At 37.2% G+C, this 15,861-nt stretch overlaps 1 protein-coding gene across 3 annotated transcripts in view; it reads right to left on the bottom strand.

Moving 5' to 3' along the window:
- il17rd (interleukin 17 receptor D) overlaps positions 1-15,154 on the bottom strand; it is an 84,099-nt gene extending 68,945 nt beyond the window's left edge. For 2 of the 3 annotated variants that reach the window (NM_153660.3, NM_001328553.2), the window contains 1 exon segment: positions 14,952-15,154. In NM_153660.3, coding sequence (NP_705946.3) covers positions 14,952-15,065 — 114 coding nt within the window. In that variant the 5' untranslated portion in view covers positions 15,066-15,154. 3 annotated transcript variants of the gene reach the window in all.
- Positions 15,155-15,861: the final 707 nt, after the last annotated feature.

Raw genomic sequence — 15,861 nt, 5'->3', positions numbered from 1 at the left:
CCCCTCATAATCAACCTGAGCTTCAGATCTTAAAGGGATAGTTCACCCAAAAATGAAAATCCCCTCATTTACTCATACTTAAGTGGTGCTAAACTTACAACCCAGGCTTACTGGAGATACACGCCTCGGGTTACATTTTTGCAAAATGTAAAAATAAATTGCTCCGGGTACATTTTGTTGCACGTTTCATTTCAGATAACACATCCACTATTGGGCGCCGTCTACATTTTTACGAGTCTGAAAAGCGCTACTTCAGACATGTTTTGATATAAATGTGCACAATGTGATTTCCAGTGCACCACATTCATGAAGCAGTAGGGCTTGTCGTACACTGTGAAAAATTATATGATCAATTCGTCCTGCAGCATACACTGAAAGAACTGACTTTTTGGTGTAGTGAAATCTAATCAATCTACTCTCATGATTTTTTTTTATTATTTTTTTTTTTTCGGGGTTTTTACCTTTTTGGAAAGACAGTAGAGCAAGTTGACAGGAAAGCATGGGAAGCAGACAGAGGGGAAGGATCGGCAAAGGACTGCGAGGCGGGAATCGAACTCAGACCGCCGTGAGCACCGGAGTGCATGTGTACTTGCACTAACTACTACACCACTGGCGGCGACTACTCTCATGATTTTTAAATTGTAATATTAGGTGTTACTATATTACTATGTTACTATATTAAGGGTGCTTTCACACCTACACTTTTGTTTCGGAATCTGTCTTGCGTGCCCAGTTAGCGCGGTTTGTTTGGCATATGTAAAACCACCAATCGCTCTCAGATCCGCGCCAAATCAATCGCTCCGAGATCGCTTGAATGAGGTGGTCTCGGTTCAATTTAAACGAACTCTGGAGCGGATTGATTGCAGTGAGAAAGCGATACGATCCGAGCGCGGTTATATCACAGTGTTTTATGGATATGTAATAGGCATACGGCTATATGAAGAGAGAATTATGAGCAGGGCAGGAAGTTTTGCGAGTCTCCGGATGCCCGCAAACGAGTGATGATCTCCCGGTAATCTCGCGTCTCCCTCCCGGTCCTCAAATAGGCATCGTCGCGCACCATTCTCACCCCTCCCCACCGCATCTCTCCTCAATCTTCAGACACGTCGCGCGCACCCTGTCAAACTCCACCAAACCACCCCCTCTCCTGACAGCTGAGCAGGACGCTGCAAAATAAACCCTGACACTCTGACCAATGTGACAAGAGTTTACTCGCACGTGACTAGTTTTAGCTCTTTTGGTCCGATTAGAAACTTTGCAGTGTGAAAGCGAACCGCTCCAAGAGCAAAGAGCAACAATGTAACATTTGTAATCTCTGTTTAGGAACAACTGAATCGATTCACAGGTGTGAAAGCACCCTGAGTGTATTAAGGATAACTAGAATTTTTTAAGTAAATATTTAACATACATTTACTTCATAAATGAATTGAGTGAAAAGAGTTAAATATTAATATTAATTTACTTGTACTATTGAAATATTTTCTAATCATCGCAAACCTAGTAATATTAAGTACATTTTAATAATGGATATGTTGCAATAGATATGTAGTTCCCAGCAAGCTTTGCAAGGGATTGAATTAAGTGGAGTGTATTTCAAAAATAAAAGCAATCTTAGGTGTTTAAATTCATAGAGTTGTTAGAGTTTAATCGTCATTAGTTTGAAGATTAAGAAGAGTTTTGAGTATACTTTTATGTTGTTGTAAGGTTCCCACCGTGCAGACCTTGTGCTATCTGGGGCTGCTTATTGATCATAAATGTATTGTTTTCACTTCTGCGCCAAGGAAACACGCGATTCATTCAGCAACTGTTTGATATGTGAATATAATTCAGTAAAAAGAATGCTAGAACTGTATGAGCACCGGCAAGAGCTTTCACTTGAGCTATAACTTGTACATGTGTCATAGGAAAAATATGAAAATGAACCAATGTAAAATACCCAGCTCGGGTATCCAAAATACTGTATATTTAAGTGTATATAACTTTTGTACAGTGGAATAAAAACCAAAGTGATGCATATGTGCATACAATATAGATTCTACACTTTCAAACGAAACCACTTAAGGGGGTCTGGTGCAATGCTGGCCCTTTAAATTTCAAAGCGAAAGTCGATGACGTCACGGACCCAGTACTGGGTTTGCAGAGTTTAACTTGTTAACGGCATCACTATAATGTGATTTACTTCATCTTGAGAACAGCAGGACTCTCTAGACTTCACTACAATTGACACAATATAATAACAGCAATCATTTAATCCAAACGCCCACAAACCAGGGACACAAACGCTGCATCCACCCGACTGCATCCTTCACCCTGCAGAGGACAAAACACTGTATAATCTCAAATCACTGGCTGAAGCCTACAGCAGGAAGTTTCTCCGCAGCAGATCCTTGATTAGGTCGAGCAGAGAGCAGTTAATTGATTGTAATGACTTCAGTGTGTGTGTGTGTGTGTGTGGCGGCCGAGAAAGAGGAAGGACTGGTATGACCACAGATCCACTCTCTGACTCCAGTTTCAGCCCTCAGGCCCGCCGAGCATCAACAACTAAGGTTAAAGACTGAGTGAAAGAGCATGAGTAAAAGCTCAAATCTGTTGTGTATTTAGTTTATGAAAATTTTTTTGACATGTTATACATAATTGTATTTTGCATGAATTGTTTAAAAAATTTTATTTGTTTTACGTTGATATAACGACAGAAATGGTGGATATTTAGCTAAACAACACACAAATGTTATTGAATATATTGAAAGTTTAAATATAAGGCGACACGGTGGCTCAGTGGATAACACTGTCGGCTCACAGCAAAAAGGAGTCCCGGCTGGGTCAGTTAGTTGGCATTTCTGTGTGGAGTTTGCATGTTCTCCTAATATTGGCGTGTTTTCTCTGGGTGCTCCGGTTTCCCACACAGTCCACACACATGCGCTACAGGGGAATTGATTAACTAAACTGGCTGTAGTGTATGTGTGTTAATGAGTGTGTATGGGTGTTTCCCAGTAATGGGTTGCGGTTGGAAGGCCATCCGCTGTATAAAACATATGCTGGTTAAGTTGGTGGTTCATTCCACTGTGGTGACCCCTGATGAATAAAGGGACTAAGCCGAAGGAAAATGTATAAATGAATAAATAATATAACTTAATAAAAAATAAATTAAATGTAATGTATATTATGTTATATTATATTATTATGTTATTTAATGTTTTGTTATATTAAATTATATTACGTTATATTATATTATATTATATTATATTATATTATATAATATTATATTATATTATAAATTATTATATTATATATTATTATATTATATCATATTACATATTATTATATTATATATTAATATATATATTATATCATATTATATATTATTATATTATATTATACATTACAATATTATATATTATTATATATTATTATATTATATTATATATCATATTATATTATATTATATATTACTATATTATATATTATTATATCATATATTATTATATTATATTATATTATATTTGTACTATAGTATATATCATATTATAAATTATTATATTATATTATATTATATTATATTATATTATATTATATTATATTATATTATATTATATTATTATATATTATTATATATTATTATATATTATTATATATTTTATTATATTATATTATATTATATTATATTATATATCATATTATATATTATTATATTATATTATATATTATATATTATTATATCATATATTATTATATTATATTATATTATATTTGTATTATAGTATATATCATATTATAAATTATTATATTATATTATATTATATTATATTATATTATATTATATTATTATATATTATTATATATTATATTATATTATATTATATTATATTATATTATATTATATTATATTATATTATATTATATTATATTATATTATATTATATCATATTATATATTGTTGTTTAAATGTATTCACATTGTGACATAAAATGTCGGTCAAACAATCTTCTACTAATTCTGAAAACATAAGCAGACCAACTTCAGAGTGAAAGCAGAAAAATCACTGACCAATCCCAAACCCCCAACCGAGCTGAACAGACCGACTCGACACTTAATTCACTTTTAACATACCTAAGTTTACCAGCAACATCCTGCCATTCAGAGCGAGCGGCAGGAGCACTCGTCCGCTCAAAAGAAGTGTCGCTACTGAAAGACCTCCGTCCCAGAATTCAAAGCGCTTCAGCGAACTGGGCCGATTCAAAGCCAGCCAACCAGTGATTTTCCCACCGCACCAGCCTCCAAGGTGACGAGCTGCTTGGATGGTTTTCAATGCGCCCTTAAGATGGCACAGAAATAAGTCAGACTTCACCCCCCTTTCATTCTCTCTCTGCGCACAGCGAAACACACCCCTTCCCCATCATTCACCCTCTACCAGATGTTACGAGAACAACCCAAGTGTGAGGGCTTCTCTAAGAAACACACAGAGAAAACGACACATATATGCAAATCATGCATCAGGTTTTGCATTAGATCAAAGTAATAAATCAGGGTCTTAAAAATGTAAATATAAAATATAATTAGAAATAAAAATGCAGGGTTGTCATAACTAGGCATAAGATTCTGACTAAATATAGGCAAGGCAAGTTTATTTATAAAGCACATTTCATACACAATGCTAATTCAAAGTGATTTACATAAACAAGAATAGCTCTGCTGGCCACGCCCACTCCTGCCTCTGATCCCAGAGCCCCACGCCCATTATGATGCATTCTTCAACATTCTGAAGTGGGGGGTGTCATGGCCCTCCAGTGTCCCTGTATCTGTGGTTACACTCAGTAAACAGCGGTGAGTTCAGTGAACTGATGACCTTTATGGCCAATCACAGTCATTTCTGTTGAGCACTTGAAGCCAATGGCAAATCAGCGCCATTTAGGAATGCGCTCAGCAGCACTCAAATGTTAGCGGAAATAGGACGCTACCGATTTCTGTACCGACTGGTGCTGAATTACATTATCATGACAACCCTAATTTCCATAGAAGTACATAGAAGAACACTGCATAAATATAATGCATTGCTCTAAATCTCACAGTAATTTTTCGTTAGAGTGGCAAATTTTGAAAAAATGACATTATTAAATCTATCATTCTGGGTATCAAGGCTGTATAAGTTTTATAAAACAATTCATGCACGTCCAATCAGCACCTCCTAATCTGAGGCCATGGTGCTCCACTGGAAAAAGGTGGTTTGCCATCTCCAGGTTGGAGGAAAGTCCTTACCCCAGGTGGGGGAGTTTAAGTATCTTGGGGTTTTGTTCACGAATGAGGGAAGGACAGAGTGTGAGATTGACAGGCGGATTGGTGCAGCGGCAGCAGTAAATCGGTCGATGTACGGGTCCGTTGTGGTGAAGGAGCTGAGCCGAAAGGCAAAGCTCTTGATTTACCGGTCAATCTATGTTCCTACTCTCACCGATGGTCATGAGATTTGGGTCATGACCGAAAGGACAAGATCTCGGATACAAGCGGCTGAAATGAGTTTCCTTCGCAGGGTGGCAGGGCGCACTCTTATGGATAGGGTGAGGAGCTCTGACACCCAAGAGGAGCTCGGAGTAGAGCCGCTGCTCCTCCACATCGAGAGAAGTCAGCTGAGGTGGCTCAGGCATCTGTTTTGGATGCCTCCTTAACGCCGACCTAGGGAGGTGTTCCAGGCATGTCCCACCGGGAGGAGGACTCGGGGAAGACCGAGGACACGCTGGAGGAACTATGTCTCTCGGCTGGCCTGTAAACGCCTCGGGATCCCCCCGGAGGAGCTGGAGGAAGTGTCTGGGACGAGAGGGAAGTCTGGGGTTCTCTCCTAAGACTGCTGCCCCCGCGACCCGGCCCCGGAAAAGCGGCAGAAAATGAATGAATAAATGAAAACAAGAAATACACAGAAAACACCAATAAATCATGAGCTACAAGCAACTACTAAAATTGATCATTTTTACAGTGCAAAATGCAGTGCTATGAATTAATGTTTACCAAATACAAATATGCACTTTCAATGTATGACAGACAAGCTTGGACATTCTGCACAATATCTCTTTTTATTTACTGATAGTCATTAACATGTAAACATTTGCATTTACCACATGCTTTTACCCAACAATATTCAGCAATCTGTTTTTTGTGTATGTTTTTTTGGATAAACTATTGCTTTAAAGTACTTTAGGGAACAAACAAACTCTGCAAAACATTTACTCCGGTGCCCAAGGAAAAGCAAGCTTTACGCTGTTGAATATTAATCATGACGATTCCCTTGAATGCACAACTGAGGTTTACACATGAAAAACACAAGACTCCAGCTCAGGCCTCCCCAGATGCTAATCGCACCCCCAGAAACCATTGCAGTCGCTGGAAACAATTTGGAGATGCTTGCTAAATGTTTGCGAGGTTTTGGCTGAGATCACTCCCCAGCACATTCAGAAAGCATAACTTAACCAGATGCACGGGGACGGGACTTTTGTTAAACCGATTACACAGATGGTAATATCCGTCCCGTAATGAATTCCTTCATTTCTTTAACAGAGATACTGAAGTCGAGGTCAGTCTCTGAGAAGGGAAGGAAAAGTCAGCCTCATTTCTGCACTTTTTTTTCTGGCAGCGGGATTTCTCACAGAGCTCGTTGGAAATGCTATTGAGCCGAGAGGCCTGGGACTTCCGGAGAGAACAACCACTTTAATCCGAATCCAACAGGCCCCCATCGGAGCTCCAATTGAGCCTCCTGCCCCCTCGGCTGGAGCCCAGAAAAGCTTAGAGGCCAATTGAAATGTCCACCTTTGTTTTTCCAGACTCTTAACCTGAACTGTGGCGGCTAGGAAGTCAAAAACACGATAAAATGCAAAATCAGAATATTTTAAACTCTCTACCGACACCACAGGCAACAGTTTAAAATTGTCATAGTAATAAATAGATTCAAATACATTTTTGAATATGTGAGTGGTTTTGTACTTGAAATATGTGGTGAAAAATTAACCCTGCATTGTTTTGAAAATGCATCACTATTCTCTATTGAATCGATTCTGAGCTTAGTTTTTTTTTTTAAAGCTGATGGTTCTCTAGGCTTGTTTATTAAAAGCAGATGTCACTCTAGGCTTGTTTTTAATAGCGGACGGCGCTCTAGGGTTGTGTTTACAGCAGACGGTGCTCTAGGCTTGTTTTTAACAGCGAACTGCGCTCTATGGGTTGCTTTTAACAGCGGACGGGGCTCTATGGGTTGTTTTTAACAGCGGACGACGCTCTAGGGTTGTTTTTAACAGTGACGGCGCTCAATGGGTTGTTTTTAACAGCGGACGACGCTCTATGGGTTGTTTTTAACAGCGGACGGCGCTCTACGGGTTGTTTTTAACAGCGGATGGTGCTCTAGGGTTGTTTTTAACAGCGGACTGCGCTCTATGGGTTGCTTTTAACAGTGGACGGCGCTCTATGGTTGTTTTTCACAGCAGACGGTGCTCTAGGGTTGTTTTTAACAGCGGATGGTGCTCTAGGGTTGTTTTTAACAGCGGACTGCGCTCTATGGGTTGCTTTTAACAGTGGACGGCGCTCTATGGGTTGTTTTTAACAGCGGACTGCGCTCTGTGGGTTGTTTTTAACAGCGGATGGCGCTCTAGGGTTGTTTTTAACAGCGGACGGTGCTCTAGGGTTGTTTTTAACAGCGGACTGCGCTCTATGGGTTGCTTTTAACAGTGGACGGCGCTCTATGGGTTGTTTTTAACAGCGGACTGCGCTATGTGGGTTGTTTTTAACAGCGGACGGCGCTTTAGGGTTGTTTTTAACAGCAGACGGTGCTCTAGGGTTGTTTTTGACAGCAGACGGCGCTCTCTGGGTTCTTTTTAACAGCGGACGGCGCTCTAGGGTTGTTTTTAACAGCGGACGGCACTCGATGGGTTGTTTTTAACAGCGGACGGCGCTCTAGGGTTGTTTTTAACAGCGGACGACGCTCTAGGGTTGTTTTTAACAGTGACGGCGCTCAATGGGTTGTTTTTAACAGCGGACGACGCTCTATGGGTTGTTTTTAACAGCGGACGGCGCTCTACGGGTTGTTTTTAACAGCGGACGGCGCTCTATGGGTTGTTTTTAACAGCGGATGGCGCTCTGTGGGTTGTTTTTAACAGCGGACGGCGCTCTATGGTTGTTTTTCACAGCAGACGGTGCTCTAGGGTTGTTTTTAACAGCGGATGGTGCTCTAGGGTTGTTTTTAACAGCGGACTGCGCTCTATGGGTTGCTTTTAACAGTGGACGGCGCTCTATGGGTTGTTTTTAACAGCGGACTGCGCTCTGTGGGTTGTTTTTAACAGCGGATGGCGCTCTAGGGTTGTTTTTAACAGCGGACGGTGCTCTAGGGTTGTTTTTAACAGCGGACTGCGCTCTATGGGTTGCTTTTAACAGTGGACGGCGCTCTATGGGTTGTTTTTAACAGCGGACTGCGCTATGTGGGTTGTTTTTAACAGCGGACGGCGCTTTAGGGTTGTTTTTAACAGCGGACGGTGCTCTAGGGTTGTTTTTGACAGCAGACGGCGCTCTCTGGGTTCTTTTTAACAGCGGACGGCGCTCTAGGGTTGTTTTTAACAGCGGACGGCACTCGATGGGTTGTTTTTAACAGCGGACGGCGCTCTAGGGTTGTTTTTAACAGCGGACGGTGCTCTAGGGTTGTTTTTAACAGCGGATGGTGCTCTAGGGTTGTTTTTAACAGCGGATGGTGCTCTAGGGTTGTTTTTAACAGCGGACGGCGCTCTAGGGTTGTGTTTACAGAGGATGGTGCTCTAGGGTTGTTTTTAACAGCGGACGCACTCTAGGGTTGTTTTTAACAGCAGACGGTGCTCTAGTTTTTAACAGCGGACGGTGCTCTAGGGTTGTTTTTAACAGTGGACGGTGCTGTAGGCTTGTTTTTAGCAGTAAATGGCACTCTAGGCAGATGGCGCTCTGGGCTATTTTTGAACAGCAGATGGCGTTCTAGGCTAGTTAAGTACAGCAGAGGACACTTGGCTAGTTTTTAACTGCAGATTGCGCCCTAGACTAGTTTTGAACAGCAAGCGGCACTCTAAGGTAGTTTTGAACAGCAGAGGGCACTCTAGACTAGTTTCAAACAGCATTTGGTGCTCTAGGCTAGTTTCAATGATCAGACAGCACTCTAGGGTAGTTTCAAACAACATATGACACTCCAGGCTAGTTTCAAAAATAAGATAGTGCTCTAGGTTAGCTTCAAACAGGAGATGGTGCTCTAGGCTTGTTTCAACCAGCAGATTAAACTCTAGGATAGATTTGAACAGCAGATAGTGCTCTAGACTAGTTTTAAACTGCAAATGACACTGCAGATGAAACTCTAGGCTAGTTTCTGAACAGCTGGTGGAGCTCTAGGCTAGTTTTTGAACAGCAGATGACACTCTAGGCTAGTTTTGAACTGCATATGACACTGCAATTGACACTAGGCTAGTTTTCGAATAGCAGGTGGAGCTCTAGGCTAGTTTTCGAATAGCAGGTGGAGCTCTAGGCTAGTTTTCGAATAGCAGGTGGAGCTCTAGGCTAGTGTTGAACTGCAGATGGCACTCTAGGCTAGTGCTGAACTGCAGATGGCACTCTAGGCTAGTGTTGAACTGCAGATGGCACTCTAGGCTAGTGCTGAACTGCAGATGGCACTCTAGGCTAGTGTTGAACTGCAGATGGCACTCTAGGCTAGTGCTGAACTGCAGATGGCGCTCTGGGCTAGTGTTTCCAGCTGACAGTGCTCTTGATTATTTTTGTAATTGACTTTAACCTTTCAAAACTTTAACTTTATCAATGATTATTACAAGTTCGAGTTGTATTAGTAAATAATTGGATGCAAGCAGATTAAAGCTGTTTGTAGTGCATACAGTGTCATCTGCTGTTAAAAAGTAAGCTCACAATCGAATATAGTGATGTATTTTAAAAATCTACAAATCGATGCAGAATTAATTTCTCAAACATTTTGTCAACACAGCTCTACAAAACATACTTTTTTTAAATCAACTATTTTATATAAGAGTCTCTGAAAGACGTTTAATTTGGAACATTGGTCATGTTTACTACTAAGAAACCTAAACAAAGTATTAAAACATAAAAAGTATGAGCCACAGCACATAGTCGTGATGCATAAAACACTTTTTGCTTTTATCCAAAAAACAATTTGAGTGTCAAATAAATGTTTGCGTGAACTATCCCTTTAAAGGTCCCTTTATCCTAAAAATGTGCATTGAGTTTCACAACTGCTCATCATCTCCAAGCTTGCACAAATTAAATCGGTAACATTGTCTATAAAAAGCAAGAAGTTCAACAATGTATCAGCCAAGTGCAGAAGAAAAACTAACGGCCCACAAGAACACACAATTCATTTACACCTGAAGTGTTTCTCTCAACAGGACGGCTTTGATGTAGCAGTGGAGGGAGGTGATCTGTGCTTCCTAAAAGGAAATGCCAAAGAATTTTAATAGAGCCAACAGTTCGCTGACTTCCTATGGGAAATGACTTCAAAGCAGCTCTGACCCTATAAGACAATGAGATTGAGGGGCAATCTGTCCGTCAATAGCCTGTCTGTCATCAGCAAACTACCCAGACACGGGTCAACAGGAAGAAAAGCAGAAGACAAACACTGGCAACACAACACAAACGTGTGGAAAGTCTCACATTACAGCCATTTTCATTATTCAGTCATGTTTGGGTCCATTTATTTTCAGAAAATGATATCTGTAGCTGGTTTTGGGGATGTGTTTAAATGGTGCTCAAAAGTAAAAAAACAATAGTATATATGCGCTATATATGTGAAATTGTGCTCATCTTTTAATATTTCTTGGATTGCATTAGTAATTAATGGATGATATACATTTTTTTCTTTCTTTTTTTCAGTTTGTGTGCAATACTACTAAATGAGATATTCTGAAAAATGAGCAGGATTTTATAATTTCAAGTAAATTATGTGTTAATGAATATATAAATTGCATAACTATGCATTTTGTTTGCTTGTATGTTTTATGTGCTAGTAGGTCATATTAATGATAATTGTGTTGCCATAAACAGCCGCAAGATGGCTCACTAAAAACATAAAAAGTCACGTATAATCAAATAACTAAACAAATGCTCATGATTGTAGAAATGAAACACTCACATTTCTGTCCTGTCTATACAAAAAAACATTTGAAATAACAAACATTTAAAACATTAAAGGGGCTAAAGGTGAAAATAAAACTAGGTTCCATTTTCCCCCATGTTTTTAGAAAAACATGAAAACAAAAGTCACTAATAATCAAATATCTAAACAAATCCTCATGATTTTAGTAAAGGAACACTCAAATTGAAGCAGTCAATGCAAAAAAATAAACTATCAAACAAAAAAATTTTAAGTTGTAAATAAAAACTATTATGAATAAATAAAACCATTATGTTCACTTTATTTTTCCATGTTTTTGGCTCACTATAAAACATTGCTCAAACAAAAAAAAAATGCTCAAAATTTTATCAATGATACACATTGCTGTCCTATGCAAAAAAAAAAAACTACTTTTGAAATATCAAAAAATTTAAACATTTAAGCGTTTAAAAGTAAAAATAAAACTGCAATATTTTCTATTAGGTTCCATTTATTTTTTCATGTTTTACGCTCACTAAAAACTAAAAATAAAAGTCATGCATAAGCAAATAACTAAACAAATGTTCATGATTTCAGTCATGAAATACTCACATTGCTGTCCTGTCTATACAAAAAACACTTTAAATATCAAAAAATTAAAACATCAAAGCGGTTAACAGTGAAAATAAAACTATTATGTTCACTTTAATTTTCCATGTTTTTGGCTTACTATAAAAACATGATAACAAAAGTCACTTAAGCAAACAACTCAACAACTGCTCATGATTGTAGTAATGAAATGCTCACATTGCTGTCCCGTATATATATATATATATATATATATATATATATAAAAATATATATAAGAAAACATTGTTCTATTTATTTTTCCATGTTTTTACCTCACTAAAAACATGAAAACAAAAGTTATGCATAAGCAAATACAGTTGCAATCAGAATTATTAGCCCCCCTTTGATTTCTTTTATTTTTTAAATATTTCCTAAATGATGTTTAACAGAGCAAGAAAATTTTCACAGTATGTCTGATAATATTTTTTCTTCTAGAGAGAGTCCTATTTGTTTTATTTGGGCTAGAATAAAAACAGTTTTATATTTTTTATGAACTACTTTAAGATCAAAATTATTAATGCCTTTAAGCTATATATTTTTTTCGATAGTTACAGAACAAACCATCATTATACAATAACTTGCCTAACTACCCTAACCTGCCAAGTTAACCTAACTAACCTATTTAAGCCTTTAAATGTCACTTTAAGCTGTATAGAAGTGTCTTGAAAAATATCTAGTCAAATATTATTTACTGTCATCATGGCAAAGATAAAATAAATCAGTTAATAGAAATGAGAATTAAAACTACTATAAATAGAAATGTGTTGAAAAAAAAATATTTTCTCCGTTATACAAAAATTGGGGAAAAAAATAAACGGAGGGGTAAATAATTCAGGGGGTTGAAAATATTTGATAACTAAACAAATGCTCTTGATTTTAGTAATAAAACACTTGCATTTCTGTCATATCGACACAAAAAAAATCTAAAATATCACAAAATTAAAACATTAAAAAGGTTAAAAGTGAAAATAAAACAACACATGTTCCATTTAGTTCCATGTTTTTGGCTCACTAAAAACAAAAGTCGTGTATAAGCAAATAACTAAACAAATGCTCATGGTTTTACCAATGAAACACTCACATTGATGTCCTGTTCATACAAAAAAAACACTTGAATTATTAAAAACTAAAGCATTAAAGTGGTAAAAAGTGAAAATAAAACCACTATGTTCACTTTAGGTTGAATTACAGAAATTTACCAGAAATTTAAATTTAAGCAAATTTCTGTAATTTTTTGTCCATTATTTTACAGTAAATTTCTGTAATTTAATGGCCGTTAGATTGCTAACCGTAATAAATAAATATAATTTAAATAAAAAATTACAGATTTTTTTTACAGTGAGAAAATAACAAATTCTCACAATTTTAGTAATAAAAAAACATTGCTGTCCAGTCTATACAAAACACATTAAAGGTCAAAAAATGAAAACATTAAAGTGGTTAAAAGTGAAAAAAAGTGGGTAAAAGTTTCCATGATTTATTTAGTACTGAAAAAGTTGATGCATTCCATATACGAAGCCAACAAAAAACTAAAATTCAAGGCTCCAATGAAAATCTAGCAACCCCTTTTTTGATTTCCATCTAGCCTAGTCTACCACCATTCAATCCATTCACAAAAGCATCAACAGGTCAACTCCAGCAACAATAGCTCAACAGCAGAGCCTACAGAGAGACTCATTCACACATCTGACCTCCTAAAAGGCCATTTCCCAAAGCTTAATGCTCCTGTCCGGATGAACACTGTTTGTACAAGTCTTACGCATTAAATAAGAACACAGTGACTTCTAAACACAGCATAAATCATACAGGTGCACTCTTGAAAATAAACACTCATCAGGCTTTGTTTTTGGCTTTTTGGGCGCTGCAGTTTCTATTATACCAATCTTTTTGGCTTTTTAATCCACATATGGATTAAATAGGGATTAAATCTACTGGTGTTGGTAGTTTTGTGACCATCTCAGGAACAGCAACAAAGCAGTTTTCTTGTGTGGTTTGAGAGTGTTTTTTGAACACTCTAACTTGTCAAACAAGCTAATGACTATAACTACAACAAACTAGCAATTTCCAAACTAAAAGCTATTGCTAAAACAAAAAGTAAAAAAGCCCCCAAATGGCATTCAAACTCATTTTAAGGTAATAGTTCACCCAAAATAACTTCATTTGGCTACTAAAACAAAATAACATGTTTGTTTATTATTGATTAATGTTGGAAACGTGACCAATGACTTCCATAGAAGGAAAAACAAATACAGTACTATGGACGTCAATGGCTACAGGTTTCCAACATTTCTCAAAATATCTTATTTTATGTTTAACAGAACCTATACATAGATTAAATATGTATAAATGGGATTTAATTCATTTTTTAAATCTACTTGTAATGGTAGTTTTGCGACAAAGCAGTTTTCTTGTGTGGTTAGTGAGCGGTTTTTTAACCTTTTAATTTGTCAAACAAGCTAATAACTAACTTGGTCGAGCTAGCAATTTCCAAACCAAAAGTTACTGTTAAAACAAGCTAAAATACCCTCAAATGGCACCAGAACTCAATTTAAAGTGATAGTTTACCCCCCAAAAATAAGAATGTCATCAAAACAAAATAATATATTTTGATTAATGTTGGAAACATGTAACAACTGACATCCATAGTAGGAAACACTATTGAAGTCAATGACTAGCTCACCAACATTTTTCAAAATATCTTCTTTTATGTTTAACAGAACTAAAGAAAAGTCAAATTGGCTAGAAACAAGTCAAGGAGTGAGTAAATGATCAATATTTAATTTTTTTGAGTGAACTATCCCTTTAAATCTCGTAAACACTAACAAACACAACCTGTCGTACAAATGTATATAATTTATACATACATATAATTTAAATTAAACGTATATATTCACCCAAAAGATAAAGTTAACACAGTTTGTGATCAAACTTTCATCATATAAACTTCCAACTTAATTTTAATGAGTAGGTGACTTCAAATGTCCAGGTAACATGACATGATTAAACCCCAACAAACACACACAACCTGCGGTTCAAATAAATACATATTTTTAACACCTTTTGTGATCAACATTTCACCACAACTCTCGAATTCACTTACTAAAACCTCAAACTTAATTTTAACCTCAAATATACAGGTAACATGACATGACTAAACTTGTTCGTAAACTTTTAGCTCGTGTCACTGACAGAAACGCCGCGCGCGACCTTATTAGTTATCAGTTTTTACCTTATAGCTGCATTTATCCGAGTTTCCTCTCTTTCCTCCGTTCACCGAAGCGGTGTAGCACAGAAATAAGCATGAAGCCATGAAAAAATGCGCAAGTCTCCGTGACCCAGCCATTCCTGTCCGTCCATGAAGCTCCTCTGAAGTGAATGAACGCTCGCGAGTCTGTGAGCGTGCACGAGACGCAAGGTGGAGCTCAGTGAACGAGCGCGCGTCCCCGTGAATGTGTACAACAGCGAAATGCTATTCGTGTTTTTGAATCTGAAGTATGCAGGATGCCATGCATTTAATTTATACAAGAGATCCAAACAGTAAAACAATTAATACACATAAATAGTCTGAAGTTGTATCTTGTTTGTTGGAAAAGCCAACAAGACAATGCAAATGCAGCCTATTTGTCAAAATTGTGGATTTTTTTTATGCCAATATCATCTAAAAATTAATGAAATATTATAAAATTAAATATCACGTTCCGTAAGTGTATTAAAACTTTAATTTAAAGGATATAAACTTTAGATTTCAATGAAATTGAATCAGCCTTCAGCTAACAGCGCCCCCTACTGCTGGAATCAGCTTCCAGGAATGATCAGATATGCTCCAACAGTAGGCACTAGAGATGCGCGGATGGGCTATTATTTCATCCGCAACCGCATCACAAAACTCATCATCCATCCGCCATCCATCCGCACTAACATTTTCGACCAAATTTTAAAACCGCACCCGCCCGCCATCTGCTGACTGAGCTCTTTATTTGAATGGCTTATTCCTTTTTATTATAAAATGAATGTTTCTTTATTGATTATTGGAAAATAGAGAATGACTTTAATGACATGCAGTTAATCCAAACGTGCAAGTCAAATCCAGCATTAATTGACGCTTTGAAGTGAAGCTAAACAATACGAGGACGTGTCTT

Source organism: Danio rerio, chromosome 11, assembly GCF_049306965.1.
Source record: "Danio rerio strain Tuebingen ecotype United States chromosome 11, GRCz12tu, whole genome shotgun sequence".
Classification (NCBI taxonomy): Eukaryota; Metazoa; Chordata; class Actinopteri; order Cypriniformes; family Danionidae; genus Danio; species Danio rerio.
Note: the sequence above shows the minus strand (reverse complement) of the source record. Positions and strands in the feature narration are given on the sequence as shown.